Genomic DNA, 26711 nt, shown 5'->3' on the forward strand with positions numbered 1-26711 from the left:
TAAGCTTCCACATTACCTAATCTCATCTGTTCCCTTATCAGGGGCCTCAATTTTTATTTCATCCCATTTCTAGTGGGGATAATTATTGGACTTTAAAGAAGCCATCTTGAATTTCAAAACTGCAGTGGTATCTGTGTGAATGATTTGCAATTCACTGGGAAAACGATGCTTATCAGCATAGTCCCTGGGTCTAATTCTAACCTTACAAAGATTTTTCTATCAATCAATATCCTACAGTTTTGCTGGAAGTCCCTCTGATCCATGTGGATGTAAATTTTAAGGGGAATAGTCCCACACCCTTTGAAAATGAAGACCAGATCCTTGGTTCATGTACATTGATTTTAATATATCTATCATTAATTTCACAAACATGTCTTAATGGTCTTCCCATCTCTTGGTCAGTTGTAATTCAACTTCTTGTTTATTTTGAGGTTTTAAAATATTTTTTTTTTTGCTAGAACATGTTGCTATTTCAGGCAGAATAATATTTCAGTAATCCATTTTACCCACACTGTTAGGGCTTTGGGGCATATAGGCGTATTATATTTTCCAGAGCTTTCAAACTGAAAGCCCGTGTTTAACGACGACATCGGGTGTGGCTGGTGGAAATCAAAGGAGGCACAATAGACCCAGCAAATGACTTGTCTCCCTGCCAGGCTTCCAGAGGCCAATTTATCAGCTGCAGATTTGACCCTATATGGCTAAAAACGAGTGTAGCCAGAATGACTGAGATAAGTATAACCGAGGCATTTGAGTCTGCAAGAGAGAAATTAAACTGGACTGTCCCTGGGGGAGAAGAAACATCTGTAAAGCTGTGCTTGCTAAATGTTTAAGGCTCAGCTTGTGCCGGCTCATGGGCAGGCGCTGCTGGCGAGTAGGGCTGAGGAAGGTGGCCCTTTGGGGAACGGCACAGAGCAGGTCGTTGCTTGCTGTGACTTAAATGATTTGGCTGAGCTGCTTCGCTGTTCGGTGGAGGAGAGTCAAGCGTGGCCGTGGGGCATGGGGAGAGCCTTGGTTTTATGGGGCACTGCTTGGTGGGATGGGGACAACAGCAGTGGCTGTGCGAGATGGGCTTTTTAAGGAGTTTGAATGTCAGAGACCCAGCTGTCATGGAAAATCAGTAGGATTTAGATGCCTGAAGTTTTTAACCACCCCCCCTTCCAGTGAGCCATGTGCTTATCATCATCCAGATCACTTTCCTTGTGTGATTTCTCTTCCTGCATCCCATGTGTATATATGGGTTAGGTTTTTTTTTTTCCTGTTTCAAAACCAGCTGAAGTCTTTTAGGCAGGACTGCAATCTAAACAGTTGGGGGAAGACATCTGAAGGGGAGTGAGCCTGCCCTGGGTAGACACAGCATCTCTGCCGGCCCGTGAAATCAGGGAGCGCATCGGGGTTTTGGGGATGCTCAGGAGGCGTGCACCAACCTCTCGCCCGTCCCACCACATGGGAGCAGAGCTGTGTTTGGGGGCAGCAGCAATGCCACGGTGTAACAGAGATGGCTGCTAACATGGTCGTGTCAGTGCAGGATGAAGTGAATGGTGGCATCCAGGTGGAGCTGTGTCTCTACCCTTTTCATGTCTTCTTTCCTGTCCCTTGGAGTCCAGGCTGAGTTTTGCTGTGGGCAGGAAAGTACAGGCATGGGCTCAGAGGTGCTAGGCACAGAGCAAGCTCTCTGCACCGGTGCTTTCATGAGCCCTTGAGCATCTTTGCCAAACTCGGCACCGCTGAGCTATGACAGGCAGGATTTCTGAAGCATAAGTGATGGAAAATCCCTCTGTGTGTCCTTCTCAGCTAAATGGTAGAGTCAGTCAAGATTTTCTACTTCTCAGAGCGCCAGGTATTAGAAAAGTGACAAACTGATCAATATTGGGTTCAATCGTTAAAGTGCAGGGAGAGTCTGCCAAACCAGAGGCCGAGGGAATGGGTAGCTGAACTTTCTTGTGACATGTATGAGGTCATAGCCAGTGCCACATAAAAGAAAGAAAAACAGTTCATGGCTGTGAATAAATTGCTCACAGATGAAGAATCCAGTTTGCCAGTCATGTGATGGGAGCAATCTATTCAAATGATTTGTTATGTCCCAGTGTTTGTCTTAGGCAGTACCAGAAGCATGAAAAGTACAGATATAAAACTGTGAGATAATATGTAACAAAGATGTGAGAGATAATGGGCTATGACCAGTTTCCAGTGGAAAAGGCATACGGTGCTAATCTACCATGGATAGTTTCTTAAATGAGCAAGAAATTGAAAGAACATTTTAAAGTTTCCTGTTTCTTCACTGAAACGGAGTCATTCTGAATGCCAAGCCCAGCGTAACACTTGAATTTCTGGGCCAACCATATTATGCAAATATCCTTATGCTCAGATCTTAAATACCCAATCTCTCAACTTCATTCCTTGGAGAATAGTATTCTTGCCTCCTATTTAGGTTAGAATTAAGTGGAATGAGTTCTGGTGTGTAGGAAAAGTATGGTAACACCAATAAAGTTAAATGAATGTAAATAAGAAGTTTTTTGGTTAGTTTGTCTTTTTGCTCCTCTTGCATGTATTATTGGGTTGAGTACTGTATTGCTGGTGCAGCTGAAGTCACTAAGGTTTTTTTGACTAAAAGGAATTTACAATCAGCCTTACATTTTGAGCTGTCAAAAATAGTGAGTTTTTCTTTTTTCTTTTTTTTTTCTTTTTGTTTGCTGGCTAAGCCCCAGACATGAAGGGTTTTTTTTAATGTGTTTTGGATCTGCCCCAGGTTTTTTTTTTTTTTTTTTTTTTTTTTGCAACTGTAAGAGGAGAAGGTTCATGTTCTCTATAAGGTGCTGTTTGGATCCTGAACTTTTTTTAGACCATTGCATTTCTTGGAGGTCAATGGTAAGACACTGATTTACATCAGCTGAAGTTCTTGCCAAGAGTTGTGTGGTAGGCTGGATCCTTTCCTCCAAAGACTAATTGGAGGCCATCAAACTTAATTTTGGCTACTTTAGGTTCAATCTGTCTCTCTGAAAGACCAGTAAAGCTTTCCTGCTTTTCACTTCACTTAGATTTCAGTTGTAACGTATAATGCTGGCTTTCAATTGTAATTTCAAAGAGTATGCAATGCAAAGCACTGTATCTGGACCAGATTGGACAATAGGGTGTGCCTGCGTATACATCTGTATGTAATTCCCTCGCTTGTGTTCAATGATGTAAACCACTTTTGATGTCAGGAATATTGAGAAACACTGTGTACCCCCAGGCCTACAATAAGGAAAAGGCTCAGCTCCTTCCAGGGTGAGGCTCTGCTGTAGGACTAGTGATTGATGAAGGTGCCGCCCGCCTACCAAACTGTCCTCTCCATTTCATGTGCAGGCTGAAAGAGTTTCATATGCAAAATCTGTCAGGATATTTCAAATCCTACTGTTTGGCTTTATTTTCCAGGTGATGAATGTTTGTATGAAAGCTTTCCTGAACTTCCTTTGGAGGAAGCGCCAGAAGCTGATGGAGAGGCTGCAAACGTTCAGTGTCCAACATCCGTCAACATTCAAGAGCCGACTTCTCCAGCAACCTCCAGTGAAGCTTTCACGCCAAAGGAGAGCTCTCCTTACAAAGCTCTGATATACATTCCTGATGACATTCCCATTCCTTCAGAGTTTGAGCTCAGAGAATCCAACATTCCTGGAGCAGGATTAGGGATATGGACCAAAAGGAAGATTGAAGCAGGGGAAAAATTTGGCCCTTTTGTAGGAGAGCAGCGGCCACACCTTAAAGATCCCAGTTACGGTTGGGAGGTAAGACACTGTACATTCTTTTGATCTGTTGAACTCTCTTGCGTGTCTATAAACAGAGAAGTATTTGCAGAATTTGAGTCCTATCCTGCAGCAGCCGGGGGATATTTATGTACACGAGGACTGCTTTGTGACCTTTTGGGGCTTTCTGGATGGAAACAAGTGTAAATTAAAAAAGGAAAAAGGCAGGAATTATTGTTGCTCTTCATGCATGAAATCTGTCTGGGTGGATATTGGCAGATGATGCCTCTTTTGGGAAAAGAGAGGAAGAAGTTGCATTGTTGGAACATTTCTGTCCCATTTCTAGTCTGCTCTTGGGCAGTCCTGCAGTACGTCTGTGGGTGAGGCGTTTGCAAACAACACTGCACTACCTGTTTGAAAAGAAACTGGGTGCTGCTTTCAGGGTTGCGAATCGTCACTTTCTGTCAACAGTGATTAGAATAGCGCTAAAATCTAGTAGTGCGTGGCTAAAATTGCTATTGCAGAACCTTGTGCTGCTCGGGGACTTTGAAAGCTGAGGGTTTGATCCTGCTTCCATTTAACTTAATGGGAATTTTGTCATTCGTTTGGTGAAGTATGTTTGGATGCTGGTGTCAAACCTAGCACACACGGGGATGATGTGGCTTGTGCTGCTTCTACAGATGCTCTGAGAAATGTTGTTTTTCCTGAAGGAGATCAAGGCCTCCTTTAGCGAGTACAGCGGTCGCCTCTTGCTTTCCCTGCTTTCGGGACCAATGTGTTTTCCTTGCTGTGATATCACCGTGGAGCTGGCTGAGCTGCAGGTCCATGGTCAGGTCAGGGTTTTAGACCTCAAGTGGTGCACATTGCCAGTTGTGTTATGGTGTAACAAACGTTCTTGCATGGTTTTATTCATAGTTTTAACAATGTGCTGTAGAAACAGAGTGCAATCTCAGCTTTCCATCTGTAAGTTTCCTTTGGTTTCTGATAAGGGGAGAAGTGCGGAGTTTGCACGGCTCTCCAGGGCCACGACTGACCTCTGGAGAGATGGGAAGTTCATTTTCCCAGGAAAAATGGAGTTTTGCTGTGGAGCAGAGCCTTGCAGATATGGTGGAAAATAGAGGTTTGATTTGCTCTTAACTGTCCATAAACACTCGGTGAGTTCATTCCAAACTTTCCATCCAGTTTAAACTCTTGTGAGGCCTGTGACAATATGACAGAATAGTGTCAGGAGAAATTATAGACTTGGCAGCACTCTATCGAGTTAACAGACTCTGATGCAATATAATTGCTGGTGAGAAATCTTTATTATTTGAAAAAGGCACCAGGAAACCATAAAATCTAACCTTTAACCACACCACAATTAAGCTCAGATATTGATAACAGAAACTGGAGCAAAACTGCTGAGACATGGCTGTACTTGCAGGTTTAACATATTCCAAGATTAGGGTATTTTAGGCGGGATCCTCGGGTGGTGTAGTGCAGGATAGCCCTGCTAATATTGAGGGAAACCCATCTTGATTTTCACACCCTTAAATGCTGCTAATATGCTGCAATACTAGACACCAGTTTTCCTGCTTATAATATTTAGGATTTTGGGGTCTACAAAATCCAGACAAGAAATGCATGTCTTGATAGTACTGGAAGCCTAGCTGGCAGATTGAATCCCTTTCAAGCTGCAGGACTCGTGCCATTTGAACAGTTTTATGTATTTGGGACAGCTGGGGAGAAGCTATTGAAAAGTGTTGGAGCAAAATCACACAAAATCAACAGTCGAGTCCCTCTGCAATTTGGCCACTCATCTAGAAGTACTCTGCGGTGCTCAGGGGAGCTAGAAACAGAATAGTTTTCTAACAAGTGGGTTAAGTACATTTATTGTAATTGAAGGGAGACAAAGAAATACTGGTTACCAGAGTTTACACAATGAGTAAAATGGCACATAGTGAAGGTTAAGGTTAAAGGACAGATGTCAGGGGACCTGGTAGCGCTGGAGAAGACCTTACCAGTGCCCATCCTAGCCCAGATGCTCATCATCACACTGCTCTGGAAACCAGCACTTCCTTGGACCTGTGCCTTGGGATAAAAAAGGGAGAGAAAAGCTGTTACTGGGGTGTGGGCTCAGGCAGTGTCAAAGGAAGCGTGGGATGGTGAGGGAAAGGTATCATTTATTGAGGTTTAAGTATGGTCTTGGGAATTTTAGCTTTTCTGGTGTCAGTTTTTCTGCCTGAATGGACACTTTTGTGAAACAGGGCATTTGTCCTGCCAGGTGCCAATAAGTCAGTTAACAAATGGGGAATTCAGTCTGCTGTTGCTGATATCAAGGTGAAATTTCATTATTAAATTTTAAATGGAGGAAGGATGGAACAAAAATTTCTGTATGGTACTGACTGTGGATTTAAGTGACTCGTAGTACGAGAGGTTTTAAAAAATCTTTCTTTCCACAATGATACTTGCTTGCTGGGTGAATTGCACTGGTGTACATACTGTCACGATATTATCCTATGTTTGATTATATGTAATTCCTAGAATAGTTCATGGTGCTATAGAGGTCAGCTGTGTCTGGTGGCTTCAAAAGGAGAGACGTCTCAACCTGCTCAAACTGCTTGCTGGTTCCACAGGCCAAAGAAAGCATTTTGCTGTGTCCTGGCTTACTCATTTCGTTACCTCACGTGCATTGCTCAGACAAATACGTAGTGGGGTTGCAACATTCCTAATGCTTGTGTACTTATTTAATTCTCTTGAATAGACTCCCCTGTGGCTACAGAGAGGGTGATTAAGTTATTGGAAAAATCAACCTTTCCATTTTATCTGCATTTTTCTGAGTTTAAGGTGAAACACTGAACGTACAATGGTGTTTGACTTTCAAAGACGATGAAGGAAGAATCTCTTTTCAAGAAAATAATCAGCATAAACATATTAAAATATGTTTGGAAGGAAAGCTGAGCATCTTCCTCAGCTGTTTTCTGATGCTGCATATATTACTGATTTTGCTATGAAAGATTTGCTCCTTTTTTGCAGTTGTTTAGGATTGCTAGGTAGCCTAGAGTCTTAAACTAGAAAATTTCAAACCAAAAACCTACATGTACATTGCAGGGAAGAGTTTATAGCTATACACAAATTTGGACTGTAACTACATTTTTGGAAAGGACATTTTTATTCCCTTGCAAAAGGTTGTCATAGTTTTGGGTCTTTACAGCTCTGGGATACTTCTGACTTCTGGTTTTTGTGGCTGACGTCCATCTGAGTTGATACTAGAATTAGCCTGTAGTGGTCAGGAAAGAAGTGGAAGCTGAAGGAACTGCTGCTGTTAAATTTTGCAGCCAGAGAGTTGATGATAAAGAAAAATTTGCTGAAGAAGACTGAGGAATTTCATGGGGCCTGTTCCTACATTCCCCTATAGCAAGACTCCCTATGGCATTGACACAGAGTTTTGTCAGAGCAAGTCCAAGAAAACAATGTCTATTGTGTCCATTTATATACTTCAGCCATAAAACATACTCTGGGACAAAGAGAATTTGTTGCGATATAGTTGTGCTTGGGTCATGATTAGAGTGCTGTAGAGCGGTTTAAATGAAAAGCCATAAATTTGAATTTTATCTCATTTTGTGGGTCTAGAGCTGAGCATTATCTAATCAGGTATTGGTTAGCTAAAGTACAAATCGAACAGGGGGTCACCGGACAAGGGGAAAGGTCGAGCTTTTTTGCAGTTTGTCACTGAGGTTTTAGTATTTGCCGGCAGCCCGAATATCCGAGGGGGTCGGGAGGCTGTTGCTCAGTGGTTGTTTGAAAAGGGAAAATTGACTGCTTCTTAATCAACAAAGAAAACAAGCTTTTAAGGGATGGCAGTAATTTTTTTTAAACAAAAGCAAGGGAACACAAATTTAGTGATTTCATCATGGTTCATGCCCTGCTATGAAAAACAACTAGGAGAGTATTTCAAAGAAAGCCTTTGAATAGGTCAGCAAAGCACATGCACCTATCTTCGACCGGCATCTTCCGGAGTACATTGAATATTCAAATTCAGGTCTCTTACTGCTATAGCAAACTCGGTCTCATTCATAGGGACAATTTCTTCACAGCTCTTTTTATCCTAAACTTTTATTTCTTTACTAGGAAGGCAAAACCAGGACTGATAAACTCTAATAAATCAAACTGGTCACAGAAGTAAAAAATATTTTAGAGCTTTATAAAGCAACATATAATCTGTTTATAGAGCAGAGTATATTCTCCTGTCACGACAGCGAGGCTGAAAAAAATCTCAGATTTGGTAGAGTATGCTTGAGCAAGTGTTGTTACTTTTAAATGGAAATTAGGAGGCCGTTTGGCTATTTGTTTACTTCTCCTCTAACACTTTTGATGTGAGTCTTTGGGGAAAGCTGCACAGCTTCCTAAAAATTGTTCTGGAGTACAGGCTTCCCACTGGCTTATAGGGACTGGAATAGTTGCAATTTTAAGTTTCAATTCTGCACGCTTTGGCTTTCTTTTGGCTTTTTTTAAATTTAGGCTTATTTGAGATTCTGGGTTCTAGGTATACCATCTCTCTTTATGAAAATTAAATAATAAGTTGCAAAATGTAAAGGTATAGGCTTTTAGAGTTGGAATCTAATGTATATGCTCCCAAATCTGGGTTGTAGCACCTAAACCGATAGCTTGGTTTTCTTGCACTTAATATCCAAGAACTTTCACTGTAATCAACAGGAGTTACCAGTGATTCCTCTCTATGTATAGACGTTATCCCCTATTTTTGGGTCCTCCTTTGGAAAATCTTTGTCAGAATGTTGAAAGCAGCATCTGTCTCTTTTTAAATAAAAACAGAACAAAAAGGAGCATCTTCTAAATAATTGCACGTGGGATTAAAACATCTTAAAACTCGAGTTAAGCTATTCTTGATAAACAACGGTAGTGCTGAGGGAAATAACTCCCTTGTAGTCAGTGAAATCAAACTGGGAGAGAGCAGTAGATTATGTCTTTTTTTGAAAAAGGAAAAATAAAAGGAACAAATACTTCATCACTTCTGAATATTTTTCTTTGGGATGTGGAGTTCGTCCTAGCGTTAAATAGGACCCCTTAATTTTCTGCTGTTGTCTGGCACTTTCACACTGCACTGCACTGACTTTTACAGACCAAATCTTGACCTTTCCTTGAATTGTATTTAAGAGCATTAACATGCGAAGCAATTCCACACTCAACCAGGTGGTTGGAAAGTGAGGAAGTACAATGCAGGTTGTTTCCCTACATTTTCGCCTTGCGTGTGAATTTCAGCAGTATAGGGACTCTAGGAACCTTTGCAAAATTATTGAAGCAAAAGCAGAAATAAGAATGTGGGTTATTCTGTTATTTGGAATTAAAAAGGAATAATTTTTTTTATAGTAGAGGGCATGAATGCTTTTTGATCAATACAAGAGCAACCTAGTTTTGCAGATAGCGTATTCTCCCCCAGGTCAACAGACCATCCACTTCTGGCAGCTGCAGGTGGGGGTGACATCCTTACCTTTTCTTCAATACATAGGTGATGTTTTATCCCATTTGGAGCTCAGCTTTGCAAGGCATAGAGCACTCTGGCTGAGATCCAATAAAGCACTTAGGCATGGGCTTATCATCAACAGGATTACCCAGGTGTTTGAGTTAAGCATGTGCTTCGCTGCTGTGTTAAGCGCTCTGTTAGGGACATAGTGTTCAGTGCCGCATAGGATGGAGTTCAGACCGTATATCTTGCCTGGGGTGAGTATGCACGAGGGTGCTTAAGACAACCCCTCGAAAGTTGCATACAAAAAAGACATTACTTATGGTGCTGCTAATGTTACCAGTCTGAATTCTTCTGTTGTTTGCATCTGTGTCTTGTGGTGAGGCTGTGACTAAGTCAGATGCTACTGCAGCAATAGGAGTCCTGTAGCAAGGTAGACAGATGCTTCATGAGCAAAGTGTCACTCTAAGAGACGATGTCAGTTGTATACCCCAACCAGCTACCTGGCTGTTAACATCAGCTTTCTCCCTGCTCAGAGGACAGATAGTTTATAATCACAAATGAGCAAACATCAGGTCCTCGAATAGTAAGATACGAGCAGGTGGACTTGTCATTCAGTTTGAATTAAATGTATTGACAGCAAAGGGGAGCTGTTGGTCCTTTGGGTTGTTTCATGTGGATGGAAGAGGGTTAGGACATGGGGACAACACAGAGTAGTCTGCTGTTGTCTTTCTCTACTGTTCCTTACTTCCACTCTTCAATTCTCCTAATTCTTTAATTCACGTTATTAAGCAGAATCTCACATCGTGAGGTCGGTGGGACGTGATGCTCTCTTTTTTTGGACAAAGACCACAACCTTCCCTTGCTCAGGCAAAGCTGCTGCTTGCTGGAAGAGGAGCTCGGACGAGATCTGCAAAGCTCCCTCTTTGGCTCTACGATGGAGCTATTCTCTGAAAATGTTCAAAACTGTATCGCACAAGGTAGCCAAGCGGCTGCCAGAAGGGAGGTGCCACTCACCCCTGTCCTGAGCCAGCTCTGGCACTGGGGTTGCTGCTCACGGGGCTGATAAGTTGCTGAGCCAACCCAAAGTCAACATGGCAACAGCATCAGGAAGAGGTTTTCGGCTGGTGCAGGAGGCTGAGTGGGTGCTGGTGTGGCACGGCTGTGAAGTCTCACGTAAAGCCTTTGTCTCAATTAAACCCGAAATGGTTTGTGTAGAATTGACTATTTCTCCACCCACAGTGGATGCTCCGCTGTGTCCTTGACCTTGGGGGCAGGAAATCGCCTATTTCATGGCATGGTCTAAAGCCACAGAAACCTCTCCGTAGGTCTCTGTATGTATTCCCCACAAAGCCACTGAGGTTTTAATTTAATCAGGAGGAGCATTAACTCCTGAGGGAAACAGAGTGAAACCATAAAGGTCAAGTGGACTTAGAAGTAGGAAGGGGCGAAGGAAGTTTTGTTACCTTCTTCAGAGCAGAACTGGGGGGATGTTGCAGGAATTTGTATTCCCCTTCAAAATAAGGTGGTTGTTATTTACTCAAATGTGACCCTGGTAGATTTTATTTGACTTCAGTAGCACTTTGTCTAAGCAGGTAATAGCACTAAATAAACTGAGAGAAAAGCTGACATTGGAGTAGATCTTTGAGATTATCAAAAAATGAAGAAAATAATTGAGATATGCCAGATGTCCCTTTAAAAGACAAAAACCGTAAATTGAATTTAGCCATTAAGAAAGACAACATCAGAAAGAAAAATGAAAAAAGATAGAATTGAAGAGAATAATAATTGCATCTAATAGAACTGACAAACAATCATAATTCTTCCCATTAGATAAATATGTTATAAAAAATTTATTATGAAATGCCACGTTATGCAAGCCAGGAATCAAAGATGAGTTCTTTGCATTAAGTACAGTAGATGCCATTAAGGAAAACAGTCAATATGTCACTAAGCCACGGCCTGTAAAATTAAATTGATTTGGTAAATGTAAGTAAGATAGATCTGTTTGCTTTCATCATCAATTTTGAGTGGGTGAACAGGTGATGTCACCAACCTGGGAGCGATAAAGATGCAGGACCATCTGGAAAGCTTTGTGATGAATGGGCAACTGCTTTTGGATAGTGACAGTGCTGTGGTACTTTGTCACTTGGGATGCAGTACTTAATAACTTTTCAATACCATCATAATAAATTTCACTACCTTATTAATATAGAAATGGTGAGTTATTACTGTGATGGCTATTGTAAATAACAAGAGATGCAGCTGTCAAAAGCTGATTGTTTGGGCATGTTTCTTTAAGCAACACAGTTGACTTGGGATAATCAACGTATGTCTATACCAGCAGAGTTTATTGCTCTTGTCAAAAGAAAAAGCTGCATTATTCAAAAATTATATGAAGTCCATAATAAACAAGTTTAATATATTATCAGACTTTTCCTATAAGTTTCCTAACACAGAACAATAAATCACTTTTAATAATGCCTTTCCGTGTACAATAATATCCTTTTGCTGTAATAATGTCCTTTCCTAACTATTCACCAAACAGAGAACTTCTGAAAGAACAGAAAGGTATCTCTCACTCATCAGAACACTTACAAAATTAAATCTCCCTATTTCATTAAAAGGCTACTTTTGATATAAAGCTGATGGGCTCTAGCTGTGTCTGTCTTTTTTATTTTAATTGAACAGATGTAGTTAAAAGTAATCTATGACAAAGAAATACAGACAAAATTATAACCATGTGTCCCTAAATACTGGCAGGAAAGAGCATCTGTGGGTGTTTTATGAAAGCCCAGGACTGCTCTGTGACATTACTGCTAATGTCATCGGTCTGAGGACTGGAGAGAAACAAAATGCATAGATAGTTGTTAGCAGAAGATGAATTACCAGATCAATCATTTAGCACCATTCAGAGTATTATACCATTGTTCCCTGGGAAAGATAATTAAATCAATGATGTCTGTCTTATTTGTGTGAAGCGGCACAAACTTGTAAAGAATATTCAAAGCTCCTCAAGCATATTATTTCTGTGGTGTGTGTTTTTTTTTTTTTTTTTTTTTTAAACTCTACCGACTTTGCCTTTCAGGCTCTAGCTTTGTCCCTCTTTTCAATTAAATGTCTCTCCACCATTTCTATGACTGCTGAAAAGAGAGCCAGCAGTCTATTAACAGGCAATAAAGTTCAGGAAGCCTAAGACTAGTTTCTTGGGTCAGAGGTGAAAATTGCATACTAAATGAAACAAAGGTGTGTCTTGATGGCTCAACAAGCAGTGGAGAGACGAGCATACATGTGGGCAGGAGGAGACTGTCATCATCAAACAGAAGCAAATGAAGACAGGAGCTAGTGTACAGCAAAATGCTTATTAACCCAAATGAACACATGCATTTCAGAGGATATAACACTGAGATTAGGCATTTAAACCACCAAATGATTTAACAGTACCGTTGAAATCTGGGCATTTGGTCTAATAAAGAATCGCTAAACTTTAAAAACAAAACAAAAACCCCAAACTCCTGTTTGCTAGAGCCTGCAGATTGGGACGTGTTAGTCGGAATGGTATAAAAATATACTTATTTGGAAGTAAAGAATAGAAAACAATAATTGTCTAACAGGGTATTTCCACCCCAGAGGCTATTAATATGGTGTTTTATTGACGTGACAGCCCTCATGTTTCTTGGCTGAACGGTAGGTGGCACACGCAGGAGTGAAGACATAGGGTGCCATAATCCAGCCCAATTTTATGTGATCGCGTTAACTTCGGCACATACAATAAGCATTAATTTGGAAAAAAATACCAATGTTAAGTAGCCCTTCCTTTTAAAGTACAGTCCTAGCATTTCGCATGGAAAGATGTAAAAGATCCCACAAAAGGCATAACATTTCATCAGGTGAAGCCTATGGCGTAAAGGGGCTCTTGTGTATAGTGGGTTTCCCAAAGTGTTGGTTTTAGTCTTAACTTGATGAAGTGTATTGGCAACGTGTACGGAGCGGGCTTTTTATGTGCTGTGTTGGAGACCGGGTACATAGCTGTTCAGGATTTCCGAGAAACTTTCAATACCTTCCTATCTTCTTGAAATGGCCTCAAGTGGTAAATTGGCTTTCAAAAAGTGTAGCTATATGGGTATTTTATTCAAAATTAAATCTGAATATTCGTGTTTTCTAAGAGATTTGCAGTCACAGTATTTCTGTTGCTTACAGCAGCGGGTATTTCAAAACCATGGCAGTAATGTTGATTTTGCTAAAAAATGTCGAACTCTCTGGGATGGGAAAATGGAAGTTTGGGTATAGGAAAGCTTCGGCATTACTGCATTTACAGAAAATATTCTTTAAAGCCAAATTTTAAGCAGTCATCTGGTGATAACCTCTGTATAAGCCAAAATTTGCATGTGAATGTGGAAAAAGTAATTTTTCTTGCTAGTGTTACCTTGGCATCTACCTATTTGGAATACCTACATGTGTAGGCACGCAAATGAGCAGTTAACAAGGAGAAGAGAAACCAGTTTTTCTGTCTTCCTTTAATGCTAAAACCAGAAATGATCCTACCAAACCCTCTGTGTCTGCAGAGAAAGATGGTGCTGATACCCAGGGAGAGCAGCGACGTGCTGCAGTGCCTTGCTGTACCCTTTGAAATACGTCTCCTCTTTTGCACAGAGGACAATATCTTACAATTTCCCCCATTAAGACTATGTGAAGAGGCCTTTTTTCGTATTTGTTTGAAGATCTGTGGTTTCAAAATGCATTTCCCTTGACCCACTGACCCCAGGCAGTGCACTTCTCTCCTTCCGTCATCACTGTTTTCCTCCTCCTCCCATAGCCAGTGCTACTGTCCTCCACGTCGTCCCAAAACCTTGCAGTCAGCTAGGATCCTTGCTCAGCCTTGGGAAAAACCCTGTAATTTCCTTCTGCCCAGCCTCTTCCAAATCCTTTGCAAGTCCTGTCCGTCTCTGCCCCTTATATCTGCCCCTCATCTTTCTCACTTTATTTTTCAGCAGGTTACTGCCATAATGGTCATCTTTGCCTCTGGCATTGACTGTGTACACAGTTTGCTAACCAGGCTCTGATTGCCTTTTAGTGCCTGCGTATATTTTAGTGTTCTGCTGCATCCTTTCCTATCTCAGCTCTCCTCATGTCAATATTTCAGTGTCCCTCAGTCCATCTAGACTCAGCGTTTCGCTGTTCTTGGGGACACGGTCTGCCCGTACCTTCCCACAAACTCTTTCCTCTGCTTGAAATATCACCGCTTTCACCCTTGGCAAAGCAGCCCAACCTCTACCAGTACGAGGCCCCACTATTTCCTTTCAAAAGCTGATTTTCTCAAATCATCTCCCAAATTTGATGGCTAGCATTGTTGCGAAAAAGGCAACATCTCAACTTCTGTCCTCTAAAGCCTGTTCCCTCCCACCAATGCAAGCGAAGCTGAATAAAACATGTGTTTTAGGCAGAAATAATGATGCCCTGTTTTCACACTAGTTTAAATAATTATTTGAAAATTACGACTTTAACAGAAGCTGCTGTGTGTGTAAAGAAACCCTCATGGTAGAGATTTGGCTCAGTAAGTGTGACTTGACATTTGCATTCAAATACTTTTGTGCTTCTGGAGCATTTTTAAGACTTGACTATCTGCTCCTGCCACCCATGACAACAATGCACAAGTAGAAGATGAAAATTCTGGTTTTCAGCCCCAGCATTCCTGAATAAAATTTAGCTGATTGCAACAGTATCATTTTGGGTGTGATTTTTAGTGGGTTTGAGTTTGAATGGGTTTAGAATAGGTACTTGAGCGGCTTTTGTCCCCATGCTAATGCCCCCGCAGCAGTGGGAGTCAGGAGGAGTGAAATGATGACCTGAAATAGCAGACGGCTCCAAACAGAGCTGGATTAATGTGAAATGGGGCCCTCATCCCAGCCAGCCAGCCTGAGGGCACCCGTGCCGTACCCCATCCAGGATCCCCCCCCAAACCCTCCCCATCAAACCCACCGCCACCGAGCCCCCGGTCCTTCTGCAGCAAAGAAATTCCCCAAAGTGGGTCTCCAGCAGTCCTGACAGGACGATGAGCTGTGTGCCACGCCAAACATGAAACAGCGGAGGGGTTAAAACCCAATTTGCCTGTATTCTGACAGGCTTTGTATAATTGTTTTACACACGATAGAGGCATTTGATGTGTTTGGAAAATTCGGCAGTAGCATTCCTCCTCCTGTCATATTGCCAGGCTTGCTCTGTAATGCTGAAGAAGAAGAAGAAAAAAAAAAAAGCCTTAGTGTTGGGAATTATAAATAATTTGATGCAACAGGTTTAAGTTACCATTTTTGTGGTGAAAAGAAAAGCTTAGCATGATCCAGATTTTCCTTGGTTTCCTCCCATTCTGCTGAGAAGCAGAGGTATTCACATTTCTTTGTCTAACAGTTTTATAATGTCTTAAGAGATTAACAGTGAGCATGAATGAGGGGCTGAGGATTAGACGACAAAAAGCCCGGGCTGTCCACTACCTTGTTTGCACATTTTACATTTTTCAGCATTGCCGAGCGAGTATAGAAACTAAAGAAAGATAATAAGGACCAGAGTCCCAAAAGTGTTTAGTGATTCAAAAAAATTCAGATGCCATGTCAGAACTGACAGAATGATGGAGCATTATGTGGCAGGACCCACTTTTTTGTCTTAGGGTAAGCTCTCGCCCTGAGTGAATGCAGATGTTATCGCAGGATCCCAGACAGACAGTCAGTGAAATGTGACAAGCTGTCAGCAAAGTTACACTACGTTGAGTTTGCTAAAATATCCCAAAGCTTTATGCGTGGCTTTTTTTTTTTATATAGAAAACTCTTAGCTCAATCAATCGGGGTAAAAGGAAAAAAAGGAGGAGAAAAAAAAAAGGTTACAGTAACCTTTGCAGTCGGGAATCCTTTGAATGGTTCAGACATGGCTGTAAAAGTTTTTTTAAGAGTGGGGGAAAATTATCATCTGAAATATTTGGAAGGTTATGTTGGTATCAGTAAAATTTCTGAAAGCAAAGCGCATGCACAGTAAGGCTGCTAACCGCATGTTATACTGTGTCAGTCATTCCTCGAATGATTTGGGTATTTACCCCTGTGAAATGCTTAGTCAAATCAGTAATAGCAGCTAGCAGAAGTGAATCCTGCCAGTACTCAGCTTTCTCTTTAGCAGGGTATCAGCTTCAAAATAGGGGGTTTATAAGCAATTGTAATTCCTTTACTGTGGTTTTTCTTTTTAATTTTTTTTTTAACCTCAGAAATAGATGCAAACAAGCTGGTAAAATTGCAAACTGAATGGCAAAAAGGATGTAAAGTGAACTGGCTAAAACATGCTCAGCAAATAAAAATATATGTCAGGGCAAATCGATGCAAGCGATCTGAATTCAGATGCTCTGAAGTCATAGCGAAGCTCAGAAAATGACTTTTGTTTTGAATTTTGGGTCTGCAAGAGTTGTTTGATTTGTAAATACTGTAACAAGATATGAGCTTTTAAAATTTTGAGTAGAAAAATAAGGGCTCCATTCTGCATAATCTTAAATATTTAACTCTTAAGGAATCTGCAGTGAAGTGATGTTATTTATGTGCCAACACATTCCCAGGACTGTGCTCAGTATTTTCTTGTGTTAATACTTCATTACTTAGAAATATAAATATATACTGGGAAACAAATATTTTTACATATGCAACTGATTTTTGCTTTTGAATTAGGACTGCATCAGATTTAAGCTTTTACATAATTAGAGGACAGGGAGCCTAAAATACTGATGTTTTCAATTTATTTCACAGTTTTATTTTAAAGGTATATTTCCTTATACAGGCGAATAGATTTTGATTTGAAAATGCCAAAGTAAATTGTGTATCTGTTTTGTAAGTAATTACATATATCATTCACAGGAACCCCTTTAATAGTCTGTATTCTTGTCTTATTACTGTTAGCTTAAACCTAAATTTAATGAGAAGGCTGTTTATAGTGGCACAAACTAATATATTTTGCTAGAATACGAGTTGCAGTATGTTCATTCTCTTCTAAGCAGAGCAGAATAATGCATGTGATTTATAATCAATTTAGATCTCCTTTTGAATAAGATAATATATGGAAACAAATAATGCAAGATCGAAAAATATTAATTTACTTCTAGAAGCAGGGGAGAAAGGGAAACATACCCGGCCACAATTTAGTGTAATTTGTGTTGTAACAAAATCTATTACCAGACAACGCAACAACCTTCCCTGATTCTGAAAAATGGGATGCAAAGACGCTTAGGAGATAACATCTTGCACAGTGTTTTTGCAAAAACCCCCGAAGTAAACAATCCAACTAAATTATGCATGTGGAGGAAATGATTGAGAATATGTTTAGCTGGTAATCGCACTCATGCTGAAGTTTTAAATTTCATCTGTCTGCTCAGATCTATTGTGATCCATTAAGTGGCTTCCTTTTTTTCCGACAAATTGAATGCTGCAACTGCAAGGAGCTCTTTTGTTCTTTTAATTCAGTCAGCATGGAAATGATTTTCTCATTTCAGGCCCTTTTCTGTCCTCTCTTCATTGTGTCAATAAAATAGAGTTGTGCAGAGCTGCTCTAATCAGCTTAGAGTGCTAATTCATTGCACTGGGATGCTATCTGGGTCCGGCTACAGGTGGGCACTATAAGGGGTCAGTCTCCAGGGGAGTCTAATTGTGTCTCTCTTGGGTCTTGTTTGCAGAATAACTGAAATCTCAAACTCTGGCTTAAGAAAGGAAGGGAAAACGCACAAACACAGGCGTATAGGAGCACGCACGTTCTCTAGATGCACCACTCGGTCTCAGAGTTGTTTTGTATTTTGACACTGTTTGGGGAAGGGAATGCTTTAGTTCAGTGGCAAAAGATTAATAAGAAACTTTGTAGATCAATTTTAAAATTTAAATAAAAATGCGGTCATTTTGAGATATAGGTGTGCAAGAGGGAAATGGATGCTATGTTGCTGGTGAGGGGTTTCGGGGGAGGCTTGCCTTTAAATTTTTGAGGCTTTCAAAAGACTAATGAAAACCAAGAAAATGCATTATTTAGATAACAAATCCTCTCTGCCCGTGCCGGTGGTGGTCTTTAGCAAGCTTTTTGCCAGGGCACTTTGAGCGTGAGGGAGTCTGCCTAGCGCTGAGGAGCCTAGGAAAGCCTTGGCAAGCGAGGCAGGGAGCCCGGGCTGCCCCAGTCCCACCCCAGTGCCTAAACTCCGCGGCAGCCCTTTCCTCCTGGCTTGGCGGGGCTGTGCTAACGGCAGGAGGTGATGCTTTCTGCTGGAGATTTCGGGTCTTATCCTGGGTTATCTCAGAGAACTGCTTGGGAAAGATCAAGAGAGGACGAGTGCGAGGAGAATGGAAATCTCATGTTTGCCTTCTGCCCCAACACCGTGCAGTTTGGCCTCAGAACTGTCCCTGACACAAGAGAAGCAGACTGCAGGCTTTGCTGTTTTGGGGTTTTTGGGGTTTTTTTTGTTTGTTTTTTTGTTTGTTTGTTTTGTTTTGTTTTTTTAATAGATGAACTTATGTTTGCCACCAACCACAAAAAAACCTGAGAAAAGAGGTGGTGATGGGGAGGGGTAGGGGACTCCCAGTGATGTCTCCTGTCTCTTGCCACCTTGTCCCAGGGTGGGGGGTTTGGGAGCATCTGCCCTGGGGTGCGTCCTTGTCTTTGCCAGCCCTGGACCCCCACAGTAGCCCTGGCACCTCTTCCATCAGGGACTGAGCAGCAGAGCCCAAATTTCCCAGACAGACATGATAAACACTGCCAAATCGCTTCCTGATGTAACGCCAGCAACCCCAGTGATGTTACAGCATGCGCGAGTCTGCTCCCAGCACTTCTTATGCAAGCCAACAGAGATGGGCATAGATGAAGTAGTAATTATGGGGCTCCTACCAAAAAATTCACAGCACCTTAAAGATGGCTGAGCAGCCCTGGCACACCTCCTCACTGGGGAGGAAGGGCACGGCTTGTTGCAGAGCAGCCAGTGACTCTGCGGAAAGAAAAATGCAGTGAAAGAGGTAAAGAAAACTGAGCAAATCATAAATTTCCTTAACAGTGTAGCAAAACATAAAAGAAACTTTATTTGGACAGCATTTTGTTTTTAAATTAACATGAAAGTTTTCCCACAGAATGCATTTCCTGTGCCCACAATTGCTTATGCAAAAATTGGGCGCTTTTTGGAATTACTTTTAAAATCTCAGTCCTGAAAAAAAAATTGGGTCCCTCCCAGCCTCTTTTACCCCCCTGCAACTGAGGTTCTCACCTGCTTTATATGTAGGAAAAGCGGAGAGGGCATGGCTGTGGCACGTGGCCCTGGGGCAGGGGCAGCTCCTCTCCTGGAGCACAGGGGGTTTGGGGAATGGGGATGTGACAAAGTCTCCCAAAAGCTGGTGCCTTTTCTGCAGAGAAGCCAATGCTGGCTCCAGAAAGGTTTTCAAGGTAACGTGGGCTCTGCAGGGCATCAAAGCCTCATCCTTAGCTACTTCCACGACCACGGTCCTCCTTCACTCCAAAGCGAACCTGATTGAATTTGGGCAGGACTGTTCCCCATCGGTGGATTTTCTACAGGAGAGATAAGCTTGTCAGTCTATTGTGGTTTTGTGGCAGAGCCGCCACCGTGAAAATTAATTAACATACCTGAAGACACCCCTGAGCAGGAAATCATAGTGCTGCTCTGTGATTCAGGGGTGAATAGGATCTCTCTATTATCAAAAACTCCATCGGGGAAGAGGAAATTAAGTTCCTAATTAGACAGTGTCCAAAGGAAGAAGTGAGGCATTGAAGAGATGAAGAAAATTGAGAGGTAGCTGATGCACGTATCAGGCTAATGATAGAAAAGGAAATAGTAGAGCTTGAAAGGTCACTGACCTTATTAGGCTAGGAGAAAAGTAGTAGATCTTCAAAAGCTTTCACCTATGATAGGTTGACAATGTGTGAAGTTCTCTAGATGGTCAGAGAGGAAAGACAGCCCAGAAAGAGCATGGGAACAAATTAGGTAGATTACAGTGAACTGCATAAATGCAGCATGGAAAGCGTATTTAGAAAAGAGAGGAATTCAGAGTAGAAGTAGCCAGAAATGTTTCATTATCTGACAAGATCTCTTTTCAGTAGGAGTACAGGATTTTCTTTCCCACTTAGTAATTTTATTTTTTTTACTATCAATTAAACTCAATAATGATTCCTCACTGGATATAACTTTTCCCTAATGAAGTATTTGCTTTCTGCTAAACTGAAATATTTCAGTGGTAGCCAATTCTGAATATTAACTTCAGTGAGATGAAGATAGCGCTGTTAATAATAGCTTCAACATTAGTTTTTGAATACATGAAATACGTTCTGCATCACTTAGTGAAAGCATTGCAGCTCCCTTAGTGTCAAGAGACTTTTACCTTGGAATACCAAACCTGGCCAGCTGCAAGAGTTTTAAAGGCTGTTATAGGCTATTTTCTCAGTAGGTAAAAACTCCCTGGCTCTTTAAATGAGATATTACAAGAAACAAGACTATAGCAAGTCATATGAAATACCCCTAAAGCCTGCCTCCTCCCAGCCTCTCTTCCTGCAGCAGTTTTGTGCTGTACATAGGTGATTTCTCAGAGCCAGCAAGGCCTGATTAAAATCCTCCCTGCTGGTTCATGTACAAGCATGGGTTTGAGTTTAGAGGTAGAGTTGCTTCTCTGTCTTTCTGGTAAATGCTCAAGTTTTCTTGTTCTGACTGTCAGTAGGAAAGGGGGAGAAGGGATGCAAAGAAGAAAGAAGAGGAAATTAAAAATACAGCACTGCGTATTTTTCATGCAACAGGACCAGGCCATTTACAATATAACATAACAGCAGTTTTTCAATCAAAATAAATGAGGACAAATTCTCTGCTGGTAAAATACGGATGTAGCACCATGACTTTCCTTTAAGGTAAGCAGAGTATGATCCACTCTAACAGTACCATTATAAACCCAACGTAAAGACAGACTGTGAAAAAGCCTAAGTTTTTTCTTTTGCGATGAGAAAGTTTAATGGCTTTTTTTTTAATGCTATGAATAACAAGGCAGTTTTTAAGTAAATACTGTTGTGTTCTGAAATTAAAAATCCCTTTTCAGAAGAATGCTGCCATGTGGCATTTGACAAATAAGGCAAAAGATCCTTCCTGAATCTAGCTAGAAGAGCTAACACTTTCCCATCATTAGAAACAAAACCAAACACGGTACACTTCATATCTTTTTCTGGTGCTTGCGATCCCATCCTGAAGCAGAACCGCTTTGTAGGACTCTAGTCTGGAGGCCAGAAGTGCTGCTGAACCCGTCGGCAGAAGAGCAGCGCATACCTCCATCCCTAGGAGGGCTCTGCAGAAAGGCATTACGGGTGCTAAAGTTCCCGGAGATGGAGAAGGGCTGCCATCCCCGATTAGATGTGGTTTGTAATAGTATCGTCCTGTTTTCACTCACCACGGTAGAACGTTTCTACTAGGCTAACAAGGCATAGGGTAATGAGAAACATGCCAAGTTGAAGGGAAAGAGGAGTCGAACCTACGTACAGGAAACAAATGTGATCAATTACCCCAAGTGTAGAGCTCACAGATACCTTATCTTAAGGCTCCTTAAAATAAGAACTTGATTGTTTCCAAATGCGTCTAAGAAGCTAGTGATAGAAATGCATTAATACGAGAGACACGTGAAATTTTATTACCTCCAAAAATTGTCATTATTACTTGCTTCTAAAGATATGGAAGAATCAACACAACTGTCTAACACATGATCATGGCAATAAATCTATGACTACCTATGCATGTGCAGGCTGTACATGTAGAAGCAGAGTTTTAACATTATATTATTACAGTCATCTAAACAATATTTCAAAAAGCCACCGGTATTTATCGCAATATAAAAATTCTCTTTTGCAGTTTATTTTTATTTCGTTGAGTTTTTTCATTAGCATTGGACTTGTTTCTTTTCTTCAAAACAGATATTTTAAAGAATTTTTCCTGGTGATTATTCTCCTTGTAGGTGCTACACCGTCTGTAGATGGCTACTGAACTTAGGTTGACACTGGAAATGGAGACCATTAGCTGAAATTTCTGACAAATGGTGTGTTTTCTGAAGATACATTAGGAGCAGGGAGAAATATGTAATGACAATCTTATACTAAGGCATGGCTTTGACCTAAAGTTATGTGACTCTCTGCTAGGTTTTTAACGTAAATTTGGTACGTTTAGGACAGGAATATATTCTTTTTCATGAAATTGCTGCTGTCTGTAGGAATGTCACCCATGGATGAATTAGCAGGAGAAGGGAAGCCACTGTGGGAAATCTGACACACTCTTCCCATGCATGGAAGTCCCCTTGGCATCAGCAGGAGTTGTGTGCGAGGTCTGATGGATGTATATGACTCAAACCCTCATGATTGCATTAGAGCAATTGCCCGAGATGAATGTGGCACTTCTTATACCTCATGGGTGGATTTACACAGGTTGAGACTGCGACTCTGGAGCAAGGCAGAGTGTTGCCACTGGTTTTAACAGGAGTAACACCAGCCTTTTGTATTCCTACACATGATGATATTCCATAGGAAAGCAATTTAAAAGTTGGGCAGTCAGGACTGATGTATCGGTAGAAGGAATCAAAATACAATGTTGGTGGTTTTTGTCAGTAAAGAGTAGAGACTGGATTTCAAAGGAGTCTGTTCACTTTGGAAACCCACACCTGATCTGCCTTTGCATAATATGGACTGAAACGAGAGCTAGAACATTTAAATTTTGCTAGACATCTCTTGACATAGGTGTTGCTATACGAAGGGGGTTATTGCTTCATTCTGCAGGGGCAGGTTTGTTTCCTTTAAAATGCGTTTGTCTCTCCCCTGAGATGACAAACTCAGCAGCATCTTTAACATGCTATTCTATTTGGCATCGTTGTTTCATGTTTGAGATAAAAATTAAGCTGTTTCAACATCCATGAACATTTACTGATTCCAAATGAATGAGGTGTTTATTACAAATAGTCATTTAGGTGCAGCTTACGCTCTTCAGACATGCTTGTTATAGCGATGCATGGGGTGGTCATTTCAGGGGACAACACTAAAAAGTAAAAAAAAAAAGAAAAGTTTTAGGCATTTAGCTAGAATCATATTCAATACCGACCTGTTATAGTTTATTAAAGTTCTGCACTTTAGCCTGGAGACATTAGCCAGTGCAAAAGTAATGGCTGCTCTAACATCCATGTACAAAAGTGGAATTTAAGAGATTAACTTGCATTTGACCTACTTCAGCTCTCCTGGTAATGAGGGGTGCAGGGGCACAGAATTAATTTCTCTCAATTTGTGGCTCTCAGGGGTGCTGCTAAGTTTGAGAGTGCTTGAATTTTAAGAGTCTCCTGGTGTGCTGAGAAGGTTTTGTTACTGCACGGAGTTGTGTTAGCGGCAGGGACTGAAGTGCCAGTTTTATCTATTTGATTAATAGCCTGATTGAGTTCTAGTGTATCTTTGAAAGAAAAAAACCATATTTTCTCTCCCACTCAAACAGCATTTTTTTTCCCACGTACGCCGATTCTCCTCTCCCACCCAGTAACAGCAACTCGAAACAGCCAATGGACTGAGAAATGTCTGCCGGGCCTAACTTTTAGTCTGCAGCTCTCAAGCTGGGTTTTATATACCAGATATGTCTCACCTTCACAATAATCTGGGATTTATTCAGGATCTGCTGTATGTTTGCTGTGTGTGATATTAATGGGCTGCTTCTAGCAGGATATAACTCAGGGTGATATTATTTGGATTGATGCGATTTTAAAAGCTAGCAAATGACTGGGCAATTATTACTCTAGTGCTGTGTCTTTACCGCAGTATTAATGCATCTAAAGAGATTTTTGGCAAAGCAATTTATACTCTCGTGAAATTGGCTGTAACTACTGAATGTACAACATTTCCTTTTCTCCCCGAGTTTAAAAGGTCTGTTTTAGTTCCTTATCGATACATTTCATCCCTTCTTTTCCTTTTAAAATAAATGCTGTTCAGTGGAAGACTTCTTTGTGGAGAATCAGTACCGACATGACATGATTTATTCCCAGCTCACTGCAGTTTATCAAGGAAATAAACAGAGGAAGCAATAATGCATGTAGGTACCATCCTGTGTCAAATATGCCTATTGGGGAACAGGATGATAACGATAAAAGATTTCTAAAGTTTTTAAAATAAATTTTTATTGATTTATCACATAGGAATATTGACGTTGAGGGTTTATCTTTTCTAGAAATTTTTAAGTAAAAGCTACTTCTGCTTCTCTGAGATCTCCAGTTAAATCATAGCACAGAAAAGTCTGGAGACTGCGTGCGTATATGTTACTGTTTACTAATAAGCACAATATTAAGCATCTTCCACCTAACAGCAAAAATGCCTATTAACCATAGCGAAATAAAACATATATCTTTGTGTTTCATAACATATACGAAGAAATCAACAATTGTGCCAGAACCCATATCAACATGTGCAATGCACTTCTATGGGAATGCAATTGTATTGTGTAACATTTACCTATCAATTTAATAGAGACTAATTGTCCTGAGAGTCTTTTCTGGAAGTTCACAAAGCCTTTGCCAGGTTTCGTTGTCAGATCTTCCTTCCAAAAACCGGTGATTACAGGAAAACATAGCTTCTCTTTGGATCTGTGATCTATCAACAAAATGGTACTAGCTGCTTATTTTCAGCAAGCCTGGACTGACCAGTGCTTTTACCTTAAGGAAATGGCTGATTTTTTTGTTTTCAGGTTAAGGAAATCAAGATAGATTGTTAAAATAGAGAGGTTTTATACACAGAGCTCTTCCACAGGGCTTCCTGTAACGAGATGCACACAGACATATCTCGATGCAGTTGTTTTTGACATGTAACTGCTGTCAGAAAGTCATGAAGGATTTTCCAGGTTTTTAGGGGGCAAAAAAAAAAAAAAAGGGAATAATTGACCATTTTGAAATTTCACTGTTAAAACATAAAACCATGTTCCTGTGATGAGTTCTTAAAAAAAGTATCAAGGCACCCATTTCAACTCTGGAGAAGCATATCTTGCTATGATGTGCTTTCTTGATTTTGTGGAAATTTTTAAAGATCGTGTATTAAGGTTTGCTAAAAAACCTTGAAAACTTTTGATTGTAAATGTTTCTTACTCTTCTTTCATCCGGTGGAAAGCTTTAGTCGTTGCCATATATACTTCAGTGAAAAGCACCAGCACCAGTACCCGACCCGCTGTACAGAGTTAATGTCCTGCAATCTTTCCCTGCTCCTGAGAGTCGGAGGGAGTTTCCAGCTCCACTTTTCCTAGCAGCTGCCAACGTTGTCAGCACTGATCTGTCAGAAAGGATTTTTCCTGGCAAAACTTTGAAGCTCCTTTCTGACATCCCCAACAAACTAATTGTTGTCTCCTGCCTCCGAGAGCCCTCTGAAGTCCCAACGAGTTAGTGTCTTCTCAAGAGATGAGAAAGGGGACTCACAAAATCAATTTATCAGGCTATTACGCATTGTCATCAGCCAAAACAAAAACCTGCTAAAGACAGGAGAAAAAGTAGAAGAAATGGGTCTCTGAGAAAAGGTTACAGAACATCCATCTTCTCTCCTCTTCCGATTGTTTCCTTTCTTTACCCATTTTCATACCCGTTTCCCTCCACTAAAAGACACTTTATGACAAGCATTGTAATCTCTTTAGACCAGAGGGGAACCTCTTCTTTAGGACCGAATCTTTGCAAGGCGTGAGTGACAGCGGGAAGGGGTCCAATTGCCACTGAAGACTCTAGGCAATAAATCATCCACCCTGGCATCAAGTGGCTGGACTAGTCCCCACTTCCTGATGGCCACCAGTGCCTGGCGGTGACAAAACAGCTATTGTCAGCGCCCAGCAGCCACATTCCCTCCTTCTCCCCGCCGAGGTTTTAAGTTTACCTAAGGCATAAGAAACACAGATTATAGCATCGGGAAAGAAAAAAAAGGGAAAGTCCACCATGGGTAGGAGAAGGGACGCGCAAGAACGATGCTATCATTGTGTACTTTTGTAAGTCCAAACAATAGTAGCGACTGGAGAAGTGCCATCAGGTTTTTATCGGTAATTACTAAAATGTCTTTTGAAACCCTCAAGCCCAGACGGTGATTTTGTTGGCGTGTTTTTAAGACTTTCCATTTCCAGGTGACCCCTGGTGCTGCGGTTACTCTTTAACCGAGGCAAGGCAGTGCTAGGAGGTGTGCGCTGTTATAAGCACAACAGCTCTTCACCAAACGGAACAATCTTAAGGAGGAAATACTGGATGGAAAAATAAGTGCTTGTCACCCAGATACAAAGATTGGAGCGTGTTTTGGATTCTTTCAGGCCAAACCCAAAGATCTTTGCATTGTCAAGTTATCACACCAAATACCATCGTGAGTTTTTTATCATTCACAACTAAGTTGCCGTAAAGGAAGCTAAAAAAATGCATCGGGTTTGTTCCACCGAGAGGCTTGTGCATTGCTACTGCATAAAAGACGTTTATAGATAAGTTGTAATCAGCTTGGAGTTACACATTAACTGATGAATTATGGTA

At 41.0% G+C, this 26711-nt stretch overlaps 1 protein-coding gene across 3 annotated transcripts in view; it reads left to right on the forward strand.

Annotated features, from left to right (window-relative positions):
* Positions 1–26711, forward strand: part of MECOM (MDS1 and EVI1 complex locus) — a 244164-nt gene that overhangs the window by 46901 nt on the left and 170552 nt on the right. For all 3 annotated transcript variants that reach the window (XM_050902463.1, XM_050902462.1, XM_050902464.1), the window contains exon 3: positions 3415–3764. In XM_050902463.1, coding sequence (XP_050758420.1) covers positions 3415–3764 — 350 coding nt within the window. The remainder of the gene's footprint in view (positions 1–3414; positions 3765–26711) is intronic.

Source organism: Gymnogyps californianus, chromosome 10 (genome assembly GCF_018139145.2).
Source record: "Gymnogyps californianus isolate 813 chromosome 10, ASM1813914v2, whole genome shotgun sequence".
Taxonomy (NCBI): Eukaryota; Metazoa; Chordata; class Aves; order Accipitriformes; family Cathartidae; genus Gymnogyps; species Gymnogyps californianus.